Below are 23,744 nucleotides of genomic sequence, written 5' to 3'. Positions count from 1 at the left end.
GGATATTTTTGTACATTATACGCATCTTTAGCTCAAATTCACACGATTCGGAAATCTTCCTGACTTTTATTAAACTCCATGCTGAAGACACATAAAATGATACGGAGGGAGTAATTTTCAAGGCTTCTCTTTCCTTTTCTATTAGTAAACTTTTTCTCTTTGCTAATCTTTTAAGCTGTATGGATCATTCTTTTGCATCACGAAATTTGTTCTTAACTCTGTTCCATTGTTTTTAGTCTCCAGTCGCTTCCTGTACATTTGATTGTTTTAGCACGATCTCACTTTTCTAATAGGTATGGTTGTTTTGCCTATCCCTTGTAGAAGAACTACTTAAAAAGGAGAAAAAAATAGTCTTGAAGTTTCATCTTAAATAGCATCTGAATGGCGTGCATTTTATTATTACTGTTCAAATGTAGAACTCCAATAGTAAGAAGGTTTCAATTTCCATGTGATACTGCCCTACTTTGTCTTCCTTGAGATGAGGCCTGCCTTGTTGAAAAGTTCTGATAGTATCTTTGCCCAAAATTTTGGTCGAAGCGAAAATTTTTATTCAACCAAGTAAGAAAATATATATAGCTAGCTCATTTAGATTTTAGACTATAGATACCTTACCAGGAAGGGTACAAGTCTAAGCCTCTTCAAATAGCAGCAACTATATGTAACTGGTCCATTATACTCTTCCATTTACAATTACCTTGCCCAACTATATGTAACTAGTCTATTCCTCTGGATTGAACATCAAAAAAGTTGTCCTATTTTCCAGAAGACGGCTCGACCAGGGGTCAGCATAGACTGAAGGAGACGGCTCTAATCTTGTGTTGGCTTCGCCAACTAATTATGGACTGCTCTACACTGGCACTGGGCGCGGTTATGTTATTATGTGAAGGGTATGCTATATATGCACCTAACCAGTAGTAAACTAGGCCTTTGGTACTCTGACTCTATGTTTTTGCCTACAGAATGTTAAAGACAGACATAATTATTCGACTACTGTATGAAATTTTTGAGTTGTTGGATATGATTTTTGTTAAAGCAAACTTGTAAGACAAAATATTTCCATAGTGATTGAGAATGCTGTCGTATTTATTTTTGAAGAATTTGGTTATTAAACTAGGGAGATTAAAACAAAATGTCTAAAGAAATTCAACTGCAAACGGTCTTTTATTATTTGTTAAAGGAAAAGTAAGCATACAATAAGACTTTTGAGAATAACAATCTCCTCAATCATATCTCTCCCTATATTTGTAACTTTTCACACAGATTTCCAACTACTATCTAAAAAACGATAATAAGCATGTCTCCATGATCTCTTGAAAAGCAAGCAAGAACATACTCCCCAAAAGCTAAGACCTAATTCTATTGTCATTGCAATGTAGAACCAATCCAATTCATCTTCATCACTCTCACAGTATCAATTTCAGGAATTTGGTAACAGTATGTAAGCTATGATAGCTGTTAGTGCGTTGGTGAAAGTAAAGTTGTGCTGATATTCTCTATTGAATTAACAAACACATCGTATGTGGTTTATCAGCAAAATACAAGTGAAGAAGGAGTACTAGTTATAGAATTAAATGTCAGGAAAACGCTACATCACAATCATAATTCTGAATTGCTTAATAATACTTAATCTTGAAACTTAGTGTCATATTTAGAATTGTAACACTAGAATAAAATTGAAATGATCAAGTAGAACAAGCAGGGAAAAAATGATATTTCCGCTGTTGTTTTTAAGATAACTCGCAATATTATTGTGTTACTAAGGGTGCTCGAAAGAGGAGATGGCAGGACTTTGAAAGAAACAAAAAACCAAAGCATGAAGGGACACTAGAGAAAACCCCAACGAAGAAGTCTCGTTGCAAATGTAACATTTGGAAGTGTTGACAACTTAATATTTAGGATTCAAGATAACGCATTATCTTTTTGCTCTTAGGCGTGCAACATGCCATCGGTAATGATTCTACCACGTTGTAACAATAAAAATTTTTATATTATGAGTCTTGCCGCCAAGGGTCTATTGGAAACAGTCTCTCCATCCTCACAAGGTAGGGATAAGGTCTGCGTACACCCTACCCTCCCCAGACCTCACGATTTGGGATAATACTGGGTATGTTATTCTTGCCCAATCGAGGATGAAAATGGATTTGTATTATTTGTAGTTTATCCCTTCAACTTGAAGTTGTAATCATTCTACCCAAATGATGCAAAACTCCCAACAGCCGACCATAGCCCCTACCCTACAACCCTTCCCACCCACCTATACGTGAACCAATAATGCCTGCAATATGTCAAGTAAATAAAGACATACTAAATATCACCACTTTTTTCCCGGTTAACTAAAGAGGCTGCAATTGATAAATTGTCTGAATTGTGTCAGACTCAGGAATTCTGCAGTACTCACAAATAAAACTTATCTCAGGCAAGAAAAGTTCATCAAAGCAACAAAGAATCACCATTTATAATTTAATCCTTGTACCATCCCCACAATGTAAAGAACAAGATGACTCAGAACAAAACTGTGACAAATGCCGTCTCCCTGACGACCCTTGAGCTTAAAACGCATTTGATAAACAAAACTTCTCAACATAATCACCGACACTCCTACCCTTGCAGGAGGACTCAAATGCAACATTTCTAATATACACATTCTACAAAAACAGAAGGGTTTTCCGTCTTTGCTCACACACTTTCAACCAAAGTGACAACAGGCTGATGCATGACCTCAAAAAGCCCAAATGAATGATGTTTTATGAGAAAGAATCGAGAATGAAATATGACACACGCGAAGCTACAGCCTAGCAGCTTCATTGCATTGGAGAAAATTGTCATCCTCCATACCACTACGATGATAAAATGGATTGCAGTGCTATCTGCTGCTGAGGCTGCAAGGATGACCATGTTGAGGCTAGTGTGGCTGGTGGTAATGTTTGCTGAAGCTGCCTCAACAGATTAATCATCCGACTAGCGGTTTGCTCTGTAGCAAGGTCCTTACCGGCACATAGAACCTACAGAAGAAGCATATTTGCAATTACACAAGGGCGCTTACTACATGAAAATCAGTAAGATGACGGGAAACATAGGACAATCATGTTAGCTGACCATTCAACCCATCTAAAGGTTAGCTGACCATTCAACCCATCTAAAGGTACACAGGGGAAACACCAAAAAAAAGAAGAGAAGAAAAGTGTTCGCTGGAAACCCAGAATAAAGAGATGAGTAAGTGGGTGCTCCCCATCTCTTGCCTACTTTCCCCTCTCACCACCAAAGAAAACAAAATTAGAGACCTCCTCCCCCACCCCCAACCCCAGCCCAAAACAAAAAAGGAAACAAAAAAGAATCTAAACATCGCACTAACTGAGAATGTAGATCCAACCACTGGTTCAAAATGGGGAATCTAGTTTAGGACTGCTACCTTTTTTACAAGTAATCAACCTATAACAAGAAGCTTTAGTAACTCACCTCGGCAAAAACCAACACAATTTTTGGAAGGTACTGATTGTCAGGACCCAGAAGTTCTCGGTCTGACCTGCAAGCAGGAAAATATGGTAAAATGTAAAGACTAAAGAAACATTAAAATATCATATGACATGCCGGCTTGAGTTAAGTAAAGCAGATTGGTGAATGCAGAGGCGGGTCCAGGATTTAAACTTTATGGGTTCAACTTTTAAGATTTTTAACATTGAACCCATTATATTTTTAAAGTTATCGGTTCAAATCTATTATTTTTGCAATTTTAATGAATTTTTACATATAAATTTCTACTCCGCGTCGAAAGTTATGGGTTCAATTGAACCCGCAGCTATCACATTGCATCCGCCTCTGGGTGAATGGCAAAACACGTCAAGGTGACTCAGTCAGATCAACCACCCATAGATCAAAGAAACATGCAACTGTTATATGAATGATATTGATGCAGGATACAACTGGCGCAAAATGAATAGAGAGGATTCATATAACTGAATCCAACTAGCTTGGGAATTAGGCATACAGAGACTCTTCCTTAGATGTTTCGTCAAACTTAATGAAAGCCATAATAAACCAAATGATATCACATAGGCTCCAGTTTGACTTCTACAAACCTCCTAAACAAGTTACAATTTTGAGATGCTACTTCAAATATTTAGCTCCCGTTGAAAGTAGCTTATTATTTTAGTTATAGGAAAAATAGCTTGTTATTCTCAGATCTGGAACAGCGCAATTTATTTGCACACAGGCATCTAATTATATGAATGATGCTGATGCAGGGTATTTGGAGCAATAAACAACTGCTGAAAGTAATTAGACAACATATGGGTTGACAGACCAAAACAAAGTTGCCTGAATTCTTCCACCATCTCTAAAGGTAAGAAAAAGGCCAAAAGTTAAAGCAAATTCATATAATACCTTTCAACCATTGAACAGAGTTGGTCATGAACAACCTTGGCCTCAATCAGGTCACCTTTTATGGGAAGGCAATTCAACCAAGCAGGAACAACCTGCAAAAAGTCATAAAAATGAGAACTTCGACAAAATTATAACAGAGTACCAAGTAGTAGAGGAAAATGAATTCTCTACGTGTAAAGGTTACATAGGTTAGAAAATATTTGACATGTACGCACATGCAAAATCAAGGACAGAATAATGAAAACAAGAACACTTCTACACAGTAAAGTATAAATTAACTTTTTTGCAGAAGCTAAAGAACAAAGAGATTGAAAGAAAAACAGATGATTGATCTAGACTGACACCCCCCCCCCCGAAAAAAAGAAGTTGTTTATTGAAAATGTTTTGACAGCCGATCTGATGATTTTGTCTTGAAAGTAACTATATCTCTGTAGGATTATGAAAATGGTAGGAGTTACAACTTACAAGCACGGGAGTAAATCAGAAAAGTAATAATTATGCTCTTAATATTTGATGCAACTGAAAGTTCATTGCTCCATCTCAAGAATATCGTAGCGATAAATATACGAGCATATCTAACAAAAGAAAAGTTTGGATTTCCGGAATACTATACCTGGGCTGAGTCAATACTGTCACGATGAAATTGACATATCTTCCCCACTGCTGAAACAGCATTATCATATGCCATTACATTCTCAGGTTGAAGAGCATTAGGATGCCTAATAACGACATTGAGCCTTGATAGAGCCTCTGAATTATTAAGGTCATAAATGTAATCAAGATAAGAACACAGTACTCCCATCTCAGTTGAATAATCCGAGCAAAAAAGTAAAAGAGGAACAGTTTCAAAAACAGTCAACTATATCATACCTCCAACAAGAGGTTTGAAAACAGAACCCCCATATTCTGCACATACACCAAGTCCATACACAGCAGCCTGAACAAAACATTATTTGGATTCAGTTAGATATAACAGCATGTGAAACTTGACTGGAAAATGCTACAACCAATAAACATTATACAAACCTGCCGGACATCCGGACTTTCGTCATTGCATGCTTCCAAAAGGAAAGGTAGATATGTGTCATAGTACCTATTTTGCACATGAAAAAACAGTCAGATCTAACACTTAAGAGTACTACCAGCTCAATTTTAAGACAAAGCTATAGACGTACTTTAAAGCTGCTTCACGGCACTGCTCTGCAACGTCATCAAAGATACAAATTGCTATCCTCCTTTCTTCAGCTGTTTTATCCTTGCCCTTAATGGATGCAAGTGGGGAAAGGACGGAGAAAAAAGAGTTATATAACGAGATGCAAACAGCATAAAAGACAGAGTTGTATCAAATAACATGAGGTGATCCTTACCCACATAGGCATGAGATACGATGAAAGTTCGTCAAAGAAAGGCAAGAAGGCTGCCTTGAATGTCTTGATAAGTGTGCCCAATATTTCACCAACCTAATCAAAAGAGATAATGAGATTCACCAAAAAGACATAATAGATTCCAAGGTTTGAGATATGTATCAAGATACACCACTCTAACTCATTTATGAACTTCAATCTTATGTTAAAAGCATACTTGGTCAAAAACTTCTTCTTCTTGCTCATTTTCCTCCCTTAGCAACTCATTTTCCTCGGCATCAAAGTCTTCAGCTTTGGCCCTCTCTGCACGTTCTCGTTTTCGACTTGAACTGGCTGTGATGACCTGCTTTATCTCTTCCACAATGCTTCGGACCTGACCTTCATCCAGGTGTAGTCCAGAGATCTGAAAAAACAGCAAAAGAGGATCCTTAATAAGATTAAACGTCTATGCCCCGCATAGAATTCTGACAGAATCACATACTGAAAGATACATTAAGCCTTGTGCAAGTGCAAAGGCCATTTGACAGGTTTCTAGTAATTACTTCTAGAAATCAAGCTCTAGTTCTCCCTCATGTCTTACTCTGTCTCCAATCCACTTTTCTTCAATATATATCACTAATATTAATTTTACAGGCATATTGTTACTGCTCTGACATATTTTCAGCTACTAAGCTACCACCCCCGCTTCTAGCTTTGACTAAACTAATGTAACAATTTATTTGATAAGTGACTAAGCCTAATGAAACATTCCATGCCATAGCCTAACGGCCAGTAAGCTGCCTAGATTTGTTTTTTGGGGGAGTGGGGGCTGAGGGCAGAGAGGCTCTCTGATTAAAGATCCTCTTTTTCCAGTCAATCTGACATCAAGTTGATAAACTGTTACATTTGCCGGTTGCACTGAGTTTTTGATCAAGGTGCTTCTGTAGAATTAGAATGTGAATTAGGTTTGACTCCATGCACAAAGGGTATTTAACAAGATAACTAATCAAGCATGTTGCAGTATTTATTGCATATAAATAAATCTCTAATTTCCAATGTGAGTGCCGTTACTCATTAGCTACATCTAATCAAGGCAAAAGAAAGAACTTAAATGACTAAAAAAGTAAACATAAATGGCCACATAACAAACCACACAACAACAAATGCTGCAGAGGCTAGTTTTCTCATCATACTGTTAGCTTAAAAGAAAGTCTTAAAAGAAAAAAATAAGCTTATAACGGTTAACATATCATCAAAAGAAACAAAAAGTCTTAAAAGATTAACCAACCTGCACACACTCATTAATTGCATCTAACATACTTGCACATATTTCTGTATCAGGCTCCTGCATGAGATTGCAACCGAAATGTCAGAAACTTCCTATCCCAACACAGGTACCATAATCACTTTCTACAGAAGAAAGAACACCATAACAACATCAAATAACTAGAGAGGTCAACCTTATGCAAAGCTTCAATCAAAGCTGGTATAATGTAGTCGGATAATTGCTTGACATAGGACTCATTTCGGCCCTGAGCAATCCCTTTTTCTACAGCCAGTTTAGCAGAACGTAACAGCTCCGGCATTGCTATAAGCCAAAATAAAATAAAATATCAGTCTTCACCCAAAAGAAAATCAATAATTGGAGAGCTATGGAAAACCAAAGAAAGGTATAGAAAAGGAAGAAACCTCACCTGACACCGCCGCTTTCCTTACTTCCTCATGGAAATAGAATTTGAGAAGTGGAACTAACGTCGGAGCAACCTATTTAATGCATTAATGTCCCTTGTTAAGTGGGATTTTTACACAACAGCATGTATAAAGAATATGCAAGTGATTATTAATGCCAACCTGATCAATCCATGGGTAGAAACCTTCCTTTAGCTCATCAGCATAGCAGCATAGCATATTACAAGCTGTAGCCTTCTCCTCTAAGACGCTTGTCTTGATGCCTATTCTTTTATCCCCAAGAGTTATGGTCTCCATACTGCAAGATATGAATCTTAACTAAGATCTGACAGAACTCCAAAAGAGAGCCAATATAATTCATAGGTCCATAAGAACAAAAAATGAGAACAGGTCATAAACGTTTAGAACATACAGCTAAGTTTGTTGCATATCAGAACTTTTGAATGTAAGAATGAAGTTATTATCCCTTAATTAAATTGTATCAAGCAGGGATGCAAATGGGCCAGGGCAGGGCGGGCAAGCCTTAAACCACTAAAGTTTTAACTCACCCCGCCTGCCCTGTTCAGCATTTTTCAGGAATTTGCCCTTTTCTGCCCTGTCCCATCTATGTGTTCTTTCATTTCCTTTATTTCTATGAATTTCTCACTGCTTTTACAGATTCATATACAAGTTTAGTATCCCAAAACTAATCTGTAATTAGAGAGTTTTGCAACCTCCTTAAACACTTGAGTCCTTCCATTTAGTTATTTTTTACACTCTTATTATTCAACTTAATAATACCCCTAATTAAACTTCCATTTATTGGTTCGATTTGAATACCCCTAATTATAATATAACTTAATAATTCAACTTCCATTTATTGGTTCGATTTGAATACCCCTAATTATAATATACACTTGTACAAGGAAAAAAAGAAACAAAGTGAAGGAAAAAAAATGGAAAAGGAAAAAACCGACAAAATATAAACAGAAAAACCAACTATATTCGGTTTGGTTAAATTTTATTAATTTAATAACCATAATTGATTTAGTTTTATTTAATAAAAAATTCCTTTAAGCTGAATTATATACACTTTCTGCTGAGACAGTCTCCTAAGGTTTTACTTTCTCTCTCTTCGGCTAACGGTCGACTTCGACCATCTCCCTCTCTCTCCGACAAACGTCCTCCACAGGCGAGCCGGTGCAGGCCTCTTTGAGCAGCGGCCCAGGTAGTTCATTTTCCCTATCTCTTATACTCTCTCTTTCGATCTACTCCTCCACTGAGGATTTGTTGAACTCATGTTCGGTGATTGTTCCGCCTTTTGATTTTTTATCTAACAATTTGCCAAACTCTTTTCTCTCGCCATTTTCTTCTCAAGTTTTCCCTCTTTAGAAGCTCTTCCTTAATCTCTCTAATTTCATATAATCGATTCACTTGGGTCTCCATTGCTCTTTAGTCTAAGATTCGATCAACCTCCAGCAAGTAAATTCCAGCGGCTCTCGTTGACATTTCCGCAAACACCTACACAGTGTTTAGAAAAGCGATCGCTTCGTCGCTTAAAGCGCGAAGCGACGCGAAGCGACAGTGTATCGCTTCAGGCTGCTCGAAGCGATGCGATCTTGAAAAGCGCGCGCTTCACTAGCTGAAGCGACGAAGCGAGAAAATCGACGAAGCGATCACTTCTTTTACAAAAGCGCACTGGGCCCTTTTTAAAAAAAAAAAAATTTGGGGTCTGTTTTTAATTAAACAAAAAAGACCCCTAAATAGTCACAACAGACCACTGCTTCTCCCGTCAAAACAGAGACATCAACAAAGGGCTAGGGTTGACCCCTTCTCTCTCAAGCTCGAGCTCGACCACCGCTTCTCCAGTCCAGGTAATTTCTTTCTCCTTTCTTCTTCATTTCTTCTTCTCCTTTCTTCTTCTCTTTTCTCCTCCTTTCTTATTTTTCTTCTGCTTCTGCTGCTTCTTCTTCTACTTCTACTGCTTCTTCTTCTTCTTATTTTTCTTTTGCTTCTGCTTCTTCTGCAGTTCTGCTGCTTCTTCTTCTTCTTCTTCTTCTACTGCTTCTTCTTCTTCTTATTTTCCTTCTGCTTCTGCTGCTGCTTCTTCTTCTACTTCTACTGCTTCTTCTTCTTATTTTTCTTTTGCTTCTGCTTCTGCTTCTGTTGCTTCTTCTGCTTCTTCTTCTTCTACTTCTACTGCGAAGGTGAAGAAGTATTTGAAGGCGACTCCGATTTCACTTGGGGTGATGTTGCGGTTGGTAGTGGAGTTGGGGAAGATCCTTATGGTTTAAGGAGATATACTCCAAGTTCAAGCTCTATTAGGAAGGGAAAAAGTGTGGCTACTACAAGTCGATCCCTATCCCTAATTGATGAAGATGAAAGTGATCATGAAGAGGAGGGGGAAGAAGAAGATGACGAGCAATATGAAGATAATAGAGGAATTCAAGATTTTGACAATCTTGAAGAAGAAGAAGAGTAGAAGAATAAGATGTTGATTCTAGTAATTTAGTAGCTTTGATTTTGCTTGTCCTATGGTTTGTGGATGGTTTGTGGTACCTAGTACCTACTTTTAAGTATTTAAATTGAAGTTCTTGATTATTTATAATTTTACATTATGTTTTTTAAGAATTGCGCTTCACTTTAATAAAGCGTGCGCTTCGCTTTTGAAGCGAAGCGAGCCCTTGTCGCTTTTTTGCGCTTCGCGCTCTCAAAAACACTGCACCTACATTACATCCATTTTACAGCATCAGGACAATACAATAGGCCCTTCCCACGGAGAATCACTTTCCTTTGTTGTTCTTCTTAGAGAAAATTCAAGCAATCACCACTTCACACGTAGAAAATCTTTCACAACAACGTACGCCCTTTTCACTATTGGCCATCCTTCAATCTCTCAGTCAAATTCTCTTCTCCAATTTTGATATCCCAATACAATCCATACGCCTAAATATCGACTGACGTACTCACAAACATCGCCTAGACAATTTCTTGCATTAGTTACTCCATTTCATATAGTGTACATTTTATATTGTTGGGGCTATACCAGTGGTAGCGGTGATAGCTCCTTCTGGTTTTTGGGTCGTGGTATTTTCTGTGTTTTCAGGAATTCTTGGAGTATTGGAGACAAGTTGGGCGCACGAGCACCGGCAAAGGAGAGCAACCTGGGTGAGTGTCAGCAAGGGCGGTAGGAAGTGGTGCGTGAGCGTACAACTACATCGAGCACAGCAAATCAGCCACAGGTTTTGTTATCGGGAGTTGGTACCTCCTGTTTTACTGTTTCCCTTTTGGTGTTAGCTAAATTACTGTTACTTTACTTCGCAATAATTAAACCTTTCAACTAAGATACTAGTTACCACGGGTTTCCTTCTAGTTTGATTTGTGTACGTTGTGCACTAGCGAGTCTTCTCTAGATTGTTGTAGGTGTAGTGGCTGCAGTCTGGGATGATAGAATAAGGGCATGTCCTCGGGTGGGGCAGAGTGTGGGGCTGGGTTCAGGGGGTGGGTCAGGTAGCAGGGGAGGTAGAGGGGGCAAGGGAGCCTATAGGTTGAGAATCAGGTCATGGAACATAGGTTCATTAACGAGTAAATCCATAGAGTTGGCAAAAATCCTGCAGAAGAGGAAGATTAATATAGCGTGTGTCCAGGAGACTAGGTGGGTCGGATCGAGGGCGAAAAACGTGGATGAGTATAAGTTGTGATACTCTGGTGTCCAGAGGGGTAAGAATGGAGTGGGTATCCTGGTAGATAACCATCTTAGAGAGTCCGTGGTAGAGGTCAGGCGGGTGAATGATAAACTAATGACTATTAAGTTGGTGGTGGGTGAGGGTACTTTAAATGTCGTTAGCGCGTACGCACCGCAAGCAGGCTTGGATGAGGATATTAAAAGGCGTTTTTTGGAGGGGTTGGATGAGATTGTTCGTAGTATACCGCCTTCTGAGAGGTTATTCATAGGAGGAGATTTCAATGGTCATATTGGGTCATCTGCAGGTGGGTACACTGAGGTGCATGGCGGATTTGGTTTCGGAGAGCGGAACGGAGGGGGCATTGCACTGTTGGACTTTGCCAAGGCTTTCGATCTAGTCATTGCAAACTCGAGTTTTACGAAGCGGGATGAACATTTGGTTACTTACCAAAGTTCGGTGGCAAAGACTCAGATTGACTATCTCCTCCTCAGGAGATGCGACAGAAGGTTGTGCGAGGACTGCAAGGTTATCCCAGGTGAGACCCTCTCGACGCAGCATAGGCTTTTGGTGATGGACATATGTATTAGGATAAGGAGGAAGAAGAGGTCAGTACAAGGACGCCCCAGGATTAGGTGGGGCGCCTTAACTAAGGATAAAGCTAAGGAGTTGGAAAGAAGGTTATCAGCAATGGGAGCTTGGAGAAGTAGTGGGGACGCAAACACAATGTGGTCGACGACGGCGGACTGTATAAGAAAGGCGGCGAGAGAGGTGTTAGGGATATCTACGGGCCACAATGGTGGCCACAAAGGAGATTGGTGGTGGAATGCAGTTGTCCAAGGTAAAGTGGAAGCAAAGAAGGCGGCTTACCTGCGGTTAGTAGGGAGCACTGACGAGGAGGAGAAGAGAGAGAACAGTCAAAGGTATAAGGTAGCTAGGAAGGAGGCGAAGATGGCAGTGACGGAGGCTAAGACGACAGCTTTTGCTCGTCTGTATGAGGAACTAAGGAACAAAGGTGGGGAGAAGAAGTTATTCCGACTCGCTAAGGCGAGAGAGAGGACAACTCGGGATCTGGACCAAGTGAGGTGCATAAAAGATGATGACGGCAAAGTTTTGATGGGAGATGACCAGATTAAGAGGAGGTGGCAGACCTACTTTCATAAACTTCTAAGTGAAGAAGGGGATCAGGATATTATACTTGGGGAATCGAGGAATGCCGACAGTCACCATGAAGTAAGTAATTGTAGGGACATTGAGATCGATGAAGTCATGGAGGCAATGCGTAAGATGAGAAGGGGCAGAGCTACCGGGCCAGACGAAATTCCGGTTGAACTGTGGAGGTGTGTGGGTAGAGCAGGCTTGGAATGGCTTACTGCATTGTTTAGTGTTATATTCAAGACTAATAGGATGCCTGAAGAGTGGAGGTGGAGTACAATGGTCCCGTTGTATAAGAACAAAGGTGATGTCCAGAGCTGTAACAACTATAGGGGCATCAAATTACTAAGTCATACCATGAAAGTTTGGGAGAGAGTGGTAGAAATGAGAGTGCGAAGGACGGTGTCTATTTCAGACAACCAGTTCGGGTTCATGCCGGGACGATCTACCACAGAAGCTATCCACCTTATTAGGAGGATGGTGGAACAGTACAGAGATAAGAAGAAGGATCTCCACATGGTGTTTATTGATCTGGAGAAAGCGTACGATAAGGTTCCTAGGAAGGTCTTATGGAGCTGCTTAGAGGATAAAGGGGTCCCGAGTAACTATATTAGGGTGATTAAAGACATGTATGATGGAGCTAAGACTCGGGTTAGGACAGTAGGAGGCGACTCTGAACACTTTCCAGTTATTACGGGGTTGCACCAAGGGTCTGCGCTCAGCCCATTCCTATTTGCCCTGGTGATGGATGCACTGACTCATCATATTCAAGGGGAGGTTCCATGGTGCATGCTATTTGCTGATGACATTATTCTAATTGACGAGACAAGAGGCGGCGTCAACGAGAGGCTAGAGATTTGGAGACATGCTCTTGAGTCTAAAGGTTTCAAGTTGAGTAGGACGAAGACGGAATACCTCGAGTGCAAATTTGGAGTTGAGCCGACGGAAGCGGGAGTTGAAGTGAGGCTTGACTCTCAAGTCATTCCCAAGAGAGGTAGTTTCAAGTACCTTGGATCGGTTATTCAGGGGATCGGGGAGATTGACGAGGATGTCACACACCGTATAGGGGTGGGGTGGATGAAGTGGAGGTTAGCGTCGGGAGTCTTGTGTGACAAGAAAGTGCCACCGTTACTAAAAGGTAAGTTTTATAGAGCAGTGGTTAGGCCTGCCATGTTATATGGAACTGAATGTTGGCCGGTAAAGAACTCACACATCCAGAAGATGAAAGTAGCAGAGATGAGGATGTTGAGGTGGATGTGCGGGCATACAAGGATGGATAAGATTAGGAATGAAGATATTCGAGAGAAGGTGGGTGTGGCCCCCATGGAGGACAAGATGCGGGAAGTAAGACTCAGATGGTTCGAGCACATTCAGAGGAGGAGCACTGATGCACCGGTGAGGAGGTGTGAGCGACTGGCTGTAGTGGGCACGCGGAGAGGTAGAGGACGACCTAAGAAGTATTGGGGAGAGGTGATCAGACAGGACATGGCGCGACTTAGGATTACTGAGGACATGGCCCTTGACAGGGAATTATGGAGGTCGAGCATTAAGGTTGTAGATTAGGGGAGAGTTGGGAATATTTCTACAGCACAATAGAGTGAGACTAGCCAGTTAGGAGTTAGACTAAGAATGTCATTGGTCGTCTATTGATGCAGGGCTTTACCTTCTAGTTTTACTATACCAGCCATCTATTTCGTATTTTGTATTCTGTATTTCATATTTCTTATATATTGATGTTATTTTATTATACATTTTTATGGTACTAATATATCGGCTGCTGTTGCTTTTTTGAGTTGAGGGTCTCCTGGAAACAACCTCTCTACCCTTCGGGGTAGGGGTAAGGTCTGCGTACATATTACCCTCCCCAGACCCCACTTGTGGGATTATACTGGGTCGTTGTTGTTGTTGTTGTTGTATTATTCAACTTATATGGATGTAAATGAAAATGCTCTCCCTCTGGACAGAATGCACATTTCATTTTCTTATGTTTCAGAAGGAAAAACAATATTTACTTTAAATAATTTATCATGATAAATACTATGTCGGGCATTGATCTATTTGAAATGCAACTTAAGAACCCAAAATCAAACAAAAATTTTTCTTCACCCTGAGAAAACTCTAGTCACAAAGAATGATCATTTCCTTCCAACTCATGAAGTTATGCTGGGCATCTGCAGAATGGCATACGAAAGATGTGGAAACGTACTCCACAACAATTTCCTTAGACTGAAGTCAATACATTGTGAGTGTTATTGCTGTTATTTTAAATCAAAGAATAAAATATAGCAATTTATTTGGAATTCTGAAGGTTTCAACTTTTAGTAACTTTTTTACAAGGTTTTCTACTGTTTCCTGCCATTAACAGTTTAACCCAAGTCTGACCAGCATATTTCACCAATTTTATATTTTTTACCAACAAATTTCTACATAACGCAAGATACAAATTGACAAGTAACACCAGCTGAGACGAACCCAATCAGCAAGGAACTTCCAGTTAAAGGTACAAGTGTAAACTTCATTGAGAAAATATTACCTATCATCATCTGATTCATCAAGTTCATTGTCTGAATCTGCAGATGATATTGTCACATCGGGCTTTAGTTGAGCAGACTGTAATAAAGGAGGCATGACTACACTCATGTAAGGAAGGAAATCCTGTCCCAAGCACTTGCAAAGCCTGGCCCATGCCTACAATGAAATCAAGAATGTAGTGATGACGGTGTTCAAATAAGTTCCTGTGTCTTTGGATTCAAGGAATGCACCCAAACCTGCAACATATAACTAGTAGTAGGGTCATCCGTCTCCATTTGTGATCCTTGTAATGACATAAGCACTTCCATAACCTGTAAAGATAATAAAGTTTCATGTAAGGGAATTGATATCTACAATACAACAACAACAACTACGCCTCAGTCCCAAACAAGTTGGGGTCGGCGATATGATCATTCCCGAAATAAAGTAAAAGTGAAAGCAAAAAAAAAAGATAAATATTTTTATAATAATGAAAGTTCTCTACCTAGTCTAAATCCTATTTCCAACAAGTAGGTATCACCTATATGGATCTTTATCTTCCATTATGCTCTATCTTTAGCTAAGTTAAACTAAAATCTCACTCATTAAAACTTGGCAAATTGTTCTCTATTGTCATACTGACCTGCTTAGCATCATCTCTGAATTTGTCCTTGCCAACAGCCATCCCAACCAAGCTTATGCACTCCATGGCTTTGGCTCGAAGCATGCGGTTAGATTTATCATTCGCATTTACCAAGATTGTTTTCAAATATGGCATTACAGCGTCATAGTACTTCTGGAAGTTCTCCTGTTGAATGTAATTTATCAACCATTGCAGTCCACTATGGAAATAAAAATATACTGGTATCAGAAAAACTGTAACAAGTTAATACCTGGGATGAATCAGCCACCGAAGCCAAAGCAGTTAATGCTCCTTCTTGCACCATTTGTTTGCCGTTCTGCATTTCAGACAATAGCAAAGAGCAGAAAGAAACCATGAGCATCATTTGTCAGTACTAAAAAATAAGACACTATTATGCTATCTTGTAGAGTACCTGCAGAAGTACAAGCAGTTTGCTAACAATTCCATCTAAGTAAGGTGTCAAAATTTCTGGTGTGCAATTCTCACTGAAGTTGAGGACAGCTGATGCAGCATGTGCCTGCGAATAAAGCAAAAGAAAAAAAAAAAGCAAAAACAATAATTAACTGCATTGACAACCAAACCAAGCAATAACATGCATAAGCACCATAACCAACAGTAACGTATATGATAGTTAAGTGCAGACTAGTTCCCAAAAAAAGTGGAAGCAGAAGAACACTTTTGAAGTTACAAAAACTCACCATCACCAATGATTAATCAGGTACTGAAAACATTCGCTACCCCTAATTATTAATCAAGTATAGTCACATATTATTAAAAAAAAAAAAAAGCAATTTATCATTCTTCCCACAAGTGACAACAATCAGCTAAACCTCAATCCAAATTACGTTGGGTTCAATCTAAGTGTCAGCTCCGCTCTTTTCACACCCATTTCATTTCATCAATATTAATTTTTCCATAAGGCAAATTAAGGGTTCTCCAAAAACTAGAGGTACGTTTAAAAAAGGGGGAATAAAACTTCTGACCTAGTGTAAGTGTACAAATAAAAACAGCTACATCATAATCTCAACTAATTGGTGTCATATGTATATATCCTTTATTTGCAGTGTATTCTTCTTGTTTCTTCAGATGACAGCAATCAATAATTAAAAATCCTACAGGGATGAAACCAATACTATAAAAAGTTAAGCCTTCGGCTCTCCTTTATTAAGCATTATCTTCTGCTACTGTTTAAAAGGGGCATTTCGCAAAGGTACAACATCTATAAAGGGTTCCAATTGCACTAGGACACACCTGTACTCGTGGATTTTGGAAATCGTCCATAGCTGATGCCAATGCCGGCAGTACTCTGCTGTGGTATTGCACTTGCAAATCTGGCCCCAAGTCAGTTGACAACTGGCCAATTGCATTAATAGCTGCCCACCTCACTCGAGGATGAGGATCTTGGAAACAGCTCAAAACCATGTTTACCACTTGCTCCAAATTCTTAATCATCACCTATCACAGGCGAAAAAAAAGCCACGGAAATAAAATCAACCAGCAAAGCAAAATAAGCAAGACTTAAATTGACAAACAGACAGAATTCAGACAGATTGCAGAGTAAAGTGTCTTCAACTCATACATAAATATACTTGCATGATTGGCAACATGGCACTGTTTAAAAACCAATACTAGTCCAATAAACTCCAGCTAGCTAACACTCGTGAAAATCACCAAAACGACCAATGAGGATCAGTAACCGATTCAGCTGTGCTATAGTAGCAAGTAAATAGCCATCAAAAAGCACCATCTTCACTATGATGTTCAACATAGATGGGCCTACAGTCATCAGAACTCACTCTTAATAACTACTCCCTCTGTCCTAATCTATGTGACATCTACCCTTTCCAGAATGTCCCGAAGTATTTGACACAATTCCATTTATAAACAACTTTTACAATTTCAGCAATATATGTAAAAGTACACTACATAAATTAACTTTTACACAATCAAACAAATATTTACTTTAACAGGTTCTTGCTCTATCATTAATATGATATACAAGTTAAATTGACATATTAAAATCTCGCATAAAATGGAACTGCGAGAGATAAAGACATATACAACAACTAAGCCCAAACAGTTGGGTCGGCTATATGAACCTTACTCCATATAAACACATCTCAGGCCAACATTATACAATATAAAAATAAAATGTACTAGAAGTTTTTTATAATTTCTACTGACATATAGACCTAAAGTAAAAGGTGCTAACAAAGTACAAAGACAAATGAAATAGAAAATTCATTAGTACCTTTGTGCAACCTTCAGCAATCTGAGCAAGTGCAATGAGTGCAGCATGGTGCTTTTGCCACTCGGGAGCAGCCAAGTAAGGAGGTAACTGCTCTGACGCAACAGGAACAATAGTACTACCGCCCAATGCAATCGCCAAACGATCCAAACACTCCTGACCAACACTGTAATTACTCGTCTCCCCTGCATCCTCATGCTCAACTTCAGCACTATGCCAGACGGGCTCATCCTCGATATCGAGCAACATCTTCATCAAAATAGCAAACAACCTACTAATAAACTGCGGCAATTTCCTCATCATTCCAGGCGCTCGTTCCCTCGCCTCAGCCAACGTAATCACAAACTCAATGGCCAAATGCCTCGTCCCCTCTTCTAAACTCTCTGCCTCGGCTACTTGCAACATTGCACCCACCACATCAACAAGTTGTCTCCTCAAAAACCTAGGCTCAGTACCCGCCAATTCAATCAACAACTCCAACGCCTCCTGCGCAGTCGCCTCCTGCCCACTGTTCAACGCCTCGGTCAGCGTCTTCATCATCGCAGGCAACAGATCCTGAAACCTATCCCTATCGTTCGAGCTCGATAAACACTGAATAAAATTAATCACAGCACTCAATCCAGCAATCCTCACATAAGGATTGGGCGAATGATTCAGCGTCTGCATAAACACTGAATGCAAATCCTTAATATACGGAACTAACATTTCCCCAACATACTGTGCCAACAACGCGAATATCAAAAACGCGGATTCCTGCAATTTAGGTAAATCAGAAGTAACACACTGAAACATAAACGGCAACAATTCCGGCCACTGGTTTTCGGGGAGAATCGAAGAGGCGAGTTCCGATACAGTATCGCACAACTTCTTAATTATCGATTTTGATTCTTCGCGTTGGATGCAAGTGAGGAGCACGGTTTTAATCCCCGACTGAGTTGACTCGGTGAGTTTGGGCCAAATGAACGAGTCGTCACGCGTGAGGAGCTTTCGTAAGAGAATTGTTGACATGGCGCGGGCTTCCTGGTGCGAGGAAGAGGTGAGGACGTTGGCGAGCTTCAGAGCGAGCGAATTCGGATCGTTTTGCTTGATGAGATTGAAAATCGACTCTGCTTGGGACCGTTGCTCGTTGGAAGCAGACATGAGATGAGAGATAAGGGTTTCAAAGGGTGCTGAATCTGGCCCGAGGATTGCAGCCAGTTGAGCTTGCTCCGCAGCCATGGCGAATGGAGTGTGCGTGAGAGAGAGAGAGAGAGTGGATATGGCTATGGAGAAGAAAGAAGGTGGCGGTGAGTTTTGAGTTTTGTGAAATTGGGGTTTTGTTTTCTCTCTCACGCACAAGGGATGAGGGAAGTGTGTGTCGCTATGAATATATAGAGAGGCGTGATTCGTGAAACACACACTGGCGCACTCTTTTTGGACTTCGTGGAAATAGAGAGAGAGAGTGGGGATTAGGAGGGTTTTTCGTTTTGAATTTTTTATTTCATTAAAAAATAAATAAAAGAATAAGAAATACTAAAAGGTTCTCCCTCGTTTATTTTATTTTATTTTACAAAAGAAAATACAACTTGTGCTGACAGGGCGGGCAGACATGACATGATTAGCCTATCGGGTATTAAAATGTCTTGGTTGTAATAAAAGATAGATAGAAGATAGTATATATTTTGTGGATTCAAATCTTGGGGTAATTTGCTTGGTGAGATAAGGGATTAAAATTTTGGTAAAATTATGAGATTATTTAATTCCATATTTGGTGTATAATATTTTTTTATTTTGAGATTAGTAATTCTAGGATTATTTATACCACAATTATATGTAGTATTTTTATACCACACTTTATATGAGGCTCATTTTCCCTCTCTAATACTTTTCTCCTAAATTTTTTAAAGAAAGTCAAGGTTAAAATTGAAATTAAAATTTTATCCCGATTTATATAATTTACACAAATACATTTTATATTATATCTCATTTTCAGTCCTGTGAACCAAATATTTATGAATAAAAGTGTATCCATTAATTAGTAATTCTGTTATTATTTAATTCTCATAAGTTATTTCATAATCAAATGACACTACAATTTACCATTGAACATATTGTGCTTTAGATATTATGATTCAAAATTCAATATTTATTGAATTTTAGTGAATTATATATATATATATATATATATATATATATATATATATATATATATATATATATTGTGTCTAGTTAAATTGGAAATCAGCTAAACCCGCACTCTGGTAGCAACGATCATCACACCTCCACCGGATACCTCTAGGAAACATTTCTTTTACTCTATTTTTATAAATTAAGAATTTTAGTCACATTAAAAAAAGAATGAATTAGGTAAAAGTTTAGAAAAATACACATTGTTAAGAAAAATACGAACTTGTATTGGAAATTAGTGAAAGAAACGCAAATTGAGAATTAATGAAATTTTCGTAATTTCCTGGTTTCTTAAAGGAATATCGTAAAAATTTGAACTGAAATGGTAAAAATTTGTTTCCAAAAGAGTTCGAAGAGGAAGGGAAGGAAAAAGAAGAGGAAACTCAAAAGGAGGAAAAAATGGACAAATAACGGGGAAAAAAAGGAGGGGGTTGGGGTTGTGTGTGTGGGGGGGGGGGGAGATTGGAGTTTTTCTTCCAACATATGAAAGGGAAAATTATTTTGCCGTTCTCTCTATAGTGAGCAAAGAGTGGAATTTTTCTCGTTTTTTCCTCATTTTGTATTTCCTTTCCTCACTTTGTTTACTCTAAATAAAAACAATAGAAAGAAAATCTGAATGTTAATGAATTAATATTTTGAGTCTTTTCATACTTATCGGTCAAACAAAAACTAGACTATAGAATTTGGTCGGCCTCGTACTTTTCTCTTCATTTTAAAAAAAAAAAAGAAATATAAAAGGAGGGACAGAAAAAAGTTAACACTATTGAAAATGGTGGGGCTAATTAGCGGCAAACGGAGAAGAGTATGAATTGGAATTAGCTGTTACTTAGGTGTCAAAAGTATTATAAATAGCTTATATATTGAATAATTAATTTTTCTCGAATTATCTTACGTGGAAATTTTCGTTCTTATACTATATAGGAAACTATATTACCAAATATGTTCATAGTTTGCATATTACCCTTCATGTTAATAGTATTCCTACAAAATATAGACAATGCATTAAATAAGGAATCATTGTAGCTGTAGGATTCCTTATTTAGGCGCGCTAAAATTGGAAAATTAAATATTCTTCAAGATCTTCCACAACGCAGATCACGCACATGCATAATTATCGTTGGCTTCACTCTGATCCTTCACAACGCAGATCAAGATTTTCCATACTCTGTTTTTGCGATACACTCTGTTTCCAGAATTCTCTCTACATCTCTCTCTATCTCTCAATCCCAAATTTCAGTAATACAAAGCAAAGGAAAAGAGAGCAGCAATTCCACCATTGACAGCCATTAAAAAGCTTGAAAATTTTGAATTCAAATTTGGGTTTTCAAAAATCATTATTTGTTTGGATTGGGTGTTGTTGAAAATAATTGGGAATATGATTTGGAGTTTATATCTCAATTTTGAGGGGTTTTGGTGAAGATTAGACTTGGTTTTGACTGAATTTCAGATTGAAGAAGAAGTATATTGCATAAATTGTAGAAAATTTGTAGATTGTTGTTTATTTATTTATTTTTTTATTCATTTACCTATTCTATGAAAGTTGAACAACAGTGTATAAAAATTATATTTAAGTGGCTGATTTAGTACTGTTTTGGACAAAAATATGTATCAAAAATGTGAAACATACATTTCAGGGGGAGCATGCCGAGTCCAAATATGTACCCAGTTTATAGATATTTTGTAGATAAATTGTAGATTATTTGTATTCTGATTGTAGATGCTTTGTTTTCTGTTTTCACAAATCAAAAACGAGTAAAACTTCTACAAATCTTCTGCAAAAAACGCAATAATGTCGAAAATCTCAATTATGCTACAATTGAATGAGAATTGGGATATTAAAATTCAATGTACCCAGTTTGTAGATATTTTGTCGATAAATTGCAGATTATTTGTATTTTGATTGTAGATGCTTTGTTTTCTGTTTTCACAAATCAAAAACGACTAAAACTTCTACAAATTTTCTGCAAAAAACGCAATTATGTCGAAAATCCCAATTATGCTACGATTCTGTGATTCTCCTATATGCTCTTAATACTCTTTACGAAACTGCTATGCTAAATATGGAATCCAAAAAAACATGCTGAGGGGATAGATCTTCCTAAGAAATTTTGTAGATAATTTGTAGAAACATTGAAATTATATATTTTCATATTAATTTTTCAAATGATATGTAGTTTTGTTGTAGATTAAATGTAGAAAACAAGCCATTGTGAGTCTTATTTGACTCATTCCTCACATTCAACCTATTCTACAAATTCATGCCTCTTTAAATACAATACAACCATACTTTCTTAAATTTAAAGGTATAGCAATATATATAACTTATAAAACATCTTCTCATCTGCACAAGTTAGCTCCAAACAGACGAAGTGGAATAACAAGCTCTCATCAAAACTTTTAACACAAAAACACAAAGCTCAAAAATAAATAAACAACAGTCTGCAATTTATCTTCTTCTTCTTCGAGTTTCAATCTGATATTCAGCCAAAACCAAGTCTAATCTTCACCAAAACCCCTCAAAATTGAGATATAAACTCCAAACCATATTCCCAATTATTTACAACAACACTCAATCCAAATAAATAATGATTTTTGAAAACCCAAATTAGAATTCAAAGCTTCAAAGATTTTTAATGGCTGTCAATGGTGGAATTGCTGCTCTCTTTTCCTTTCCTCTTATATTACTGAAATTTGGGTTTGCGAGATAGAGAGAGACGTAGTAGAGAATTCTCAATTCTTTGCAACAACATCCAATCCAAACAAACAATGTCTTTTGAAAACCCAAATTCGAATTCAAAGCCTTGGCTATGGAAGAAATAATAGGATTTTGATACAGAAATCGTGGGTGTGGGAGGGAAACATGGGTGAAGGTGTGGGAATTGGAGAGAGAAACGTGGGGGGAGTGGTATTAGAATGAATATATTGTACCATTAAATTATGAGTATAATTAATACCCTTAAAAACTACTAATGGTATATAATTGGTAATTAGATATACTAAATATAATTATATCAAACCTTAAACATTGAGGGTAATATAGTTTCATATATGGCATGGGAATGTAAAAATTCCTTAAAAGAAATCAAAAATGTTGTGCGGAAGGATCACTCAAACTCATCAACGGGGGGCTCATTAGGGATGCCCTGGGAACTTGGATTACGGGGTTTGTTGGTAATATCACTACAAAAAAATAGCATGGAAGCAGAATTACAGGCACTTTTCCATGGATTACAGTTAGCAATTAAGTTTAATTTGGTTCCACTTGAAGTAAACATTGACGCCTCAGAGGTAATCACAGTTTTAAGAAATGAAAATCTCATCTACACTAATATTATCTATGTTTGCAGGCATCTGCTCTACCAGCTCCAATATCTGCATCTCTTTGATGTGTATAGAGAGTAAAATGGGGTAGCAGATAGGTTAGCCAAGCAAGGTTGTATGATGGAGTACTCCACATCACTAACTATTTTTGTCTCACCACCCCATTTTTCTTATCGAACAACTAAGAGCAGATCGGTCAGGCGCTATAACACTCCGGAAAGTACCACCCGCTCAAGTATGGCAATCTGTCAGGCTTGACATTCAAACACCACCTTGTGACGACCCCGCCGATCGTCTTAAGAATTAACGCCCGATCCCCTATTAACTACTTTCCACGAGTTTATTTCTGCTATTTTGATTTGTCGGGATGTTCGGTTTTGAGTTTCGGAGAGTTTTGGGACACTTAGTCCCTAAATGAGAGCTTAAGTGTTGGAAAGTTGGCCATAGTCAGAACAATGTGAAGACGGCCTCGGAATGGAAATTTGATGGTTCTGTTAGCTCCGTTGGGTTGTTTCAAGGTTAGGAGCGTGATCGGATTGTGTTTTGGAGGTCCGTAGCTAATTTAGGCTTGAAATGCCGAAAGTTTAATTTTTGGAGTTTCCGGTCCGATAGTGAGATTTTGATCC

At 38.3% G+C, this 23,744-nt stretch overlaps 1 protein-coding gene across 1 annotated transcript; it reads right to left on the bottom strand.

The window, feature by feature from the left end:
• Positions 1–2,426: 2,426 nt before the first annotated feature.
• LOC104210504 (uncharacterized) lies at positions 2,427–19,003 on the bottom strand. The gene is made up of 20 exons (XM_070155870.1): positions 17,635–19,003; positions 16,635–16,838; positions 15,796–15,900; positions 15,634–15,699; positions 15,384–15,548; positions 14,998–15,072; positions 14,763–14,917; positions 7,575–7,710; positions 7,418–7,487; positions 7,184–7,311; positions 7,012–7,068; positions 5,962–6,147; positions 5,748–5,840; positions 5,556–5,641; positions 5,407–5,473; positions 5,251–5,317; positions 4,994–5,130; positions 4,381–4,472; positions 3,457–3,523; positions 2,427–3,002 (listed from the first exon to the last, which is right to left on the bottom strand). The coding sequence occupies exons 1-20, from the start codon at positions 18,847–18,849 to the stop codon at positions 2,838–2,840; spliced, it is 3,336 nt and encodes a 1,111-aa protein (XP_070011971.1). The 5' UTR covers positions 18,850–19,003; the 3' UTR covers positions 2,427–2,837.
• Between the last annotated feature and the right edge of the window lie 4,741 nt (positions 19,004–23,744).

Source organism: Nicotiana sylvestris, chromosome 9 (assembly GCF_000393655.2).
Source record: "Nicotiana sylvestris chromosome 9, ASM39365v2, whole genome shotgun sequence".
Taxonomy (NCBI): domain Eukaryota; kingdom Viridiplantae; phylum Streptophyta; class Magnoliopsida; order Solanales; family Solanaceae; genus Nicotiana; species Nicotiana sylvestris.
Note: the sequence above shows the minus strand (reverse complement) of the source record. Positions and strands in the feature narration are given on the sequence as shown.

Excerpts from the sequence above, each read along its gene's own strand:
- LOC104210504 (XM_070155870.1), bottom strand. The coding sequence starts at position 18,849 with ATGGCTGCGGAGCAAGCTCAACTGGCTGCAATCCTCGGGCCAGATTCA. Across the intron at positions 15,073-15,383 it reads TCAGAGATGATGCTAAGCAG|GTTATGGAAGTGCTTATGTC; the intron begins GTCAGTATGACA and ends TTATCTTTACAG. Across the intron at positions 7,069-7,183 it reads TGATTGAAGCTTTGCATAAG|GAGCCTGATACAGAAATATG; the intron begins GTTGACCTCTCT and ends AATCTCATGCAG.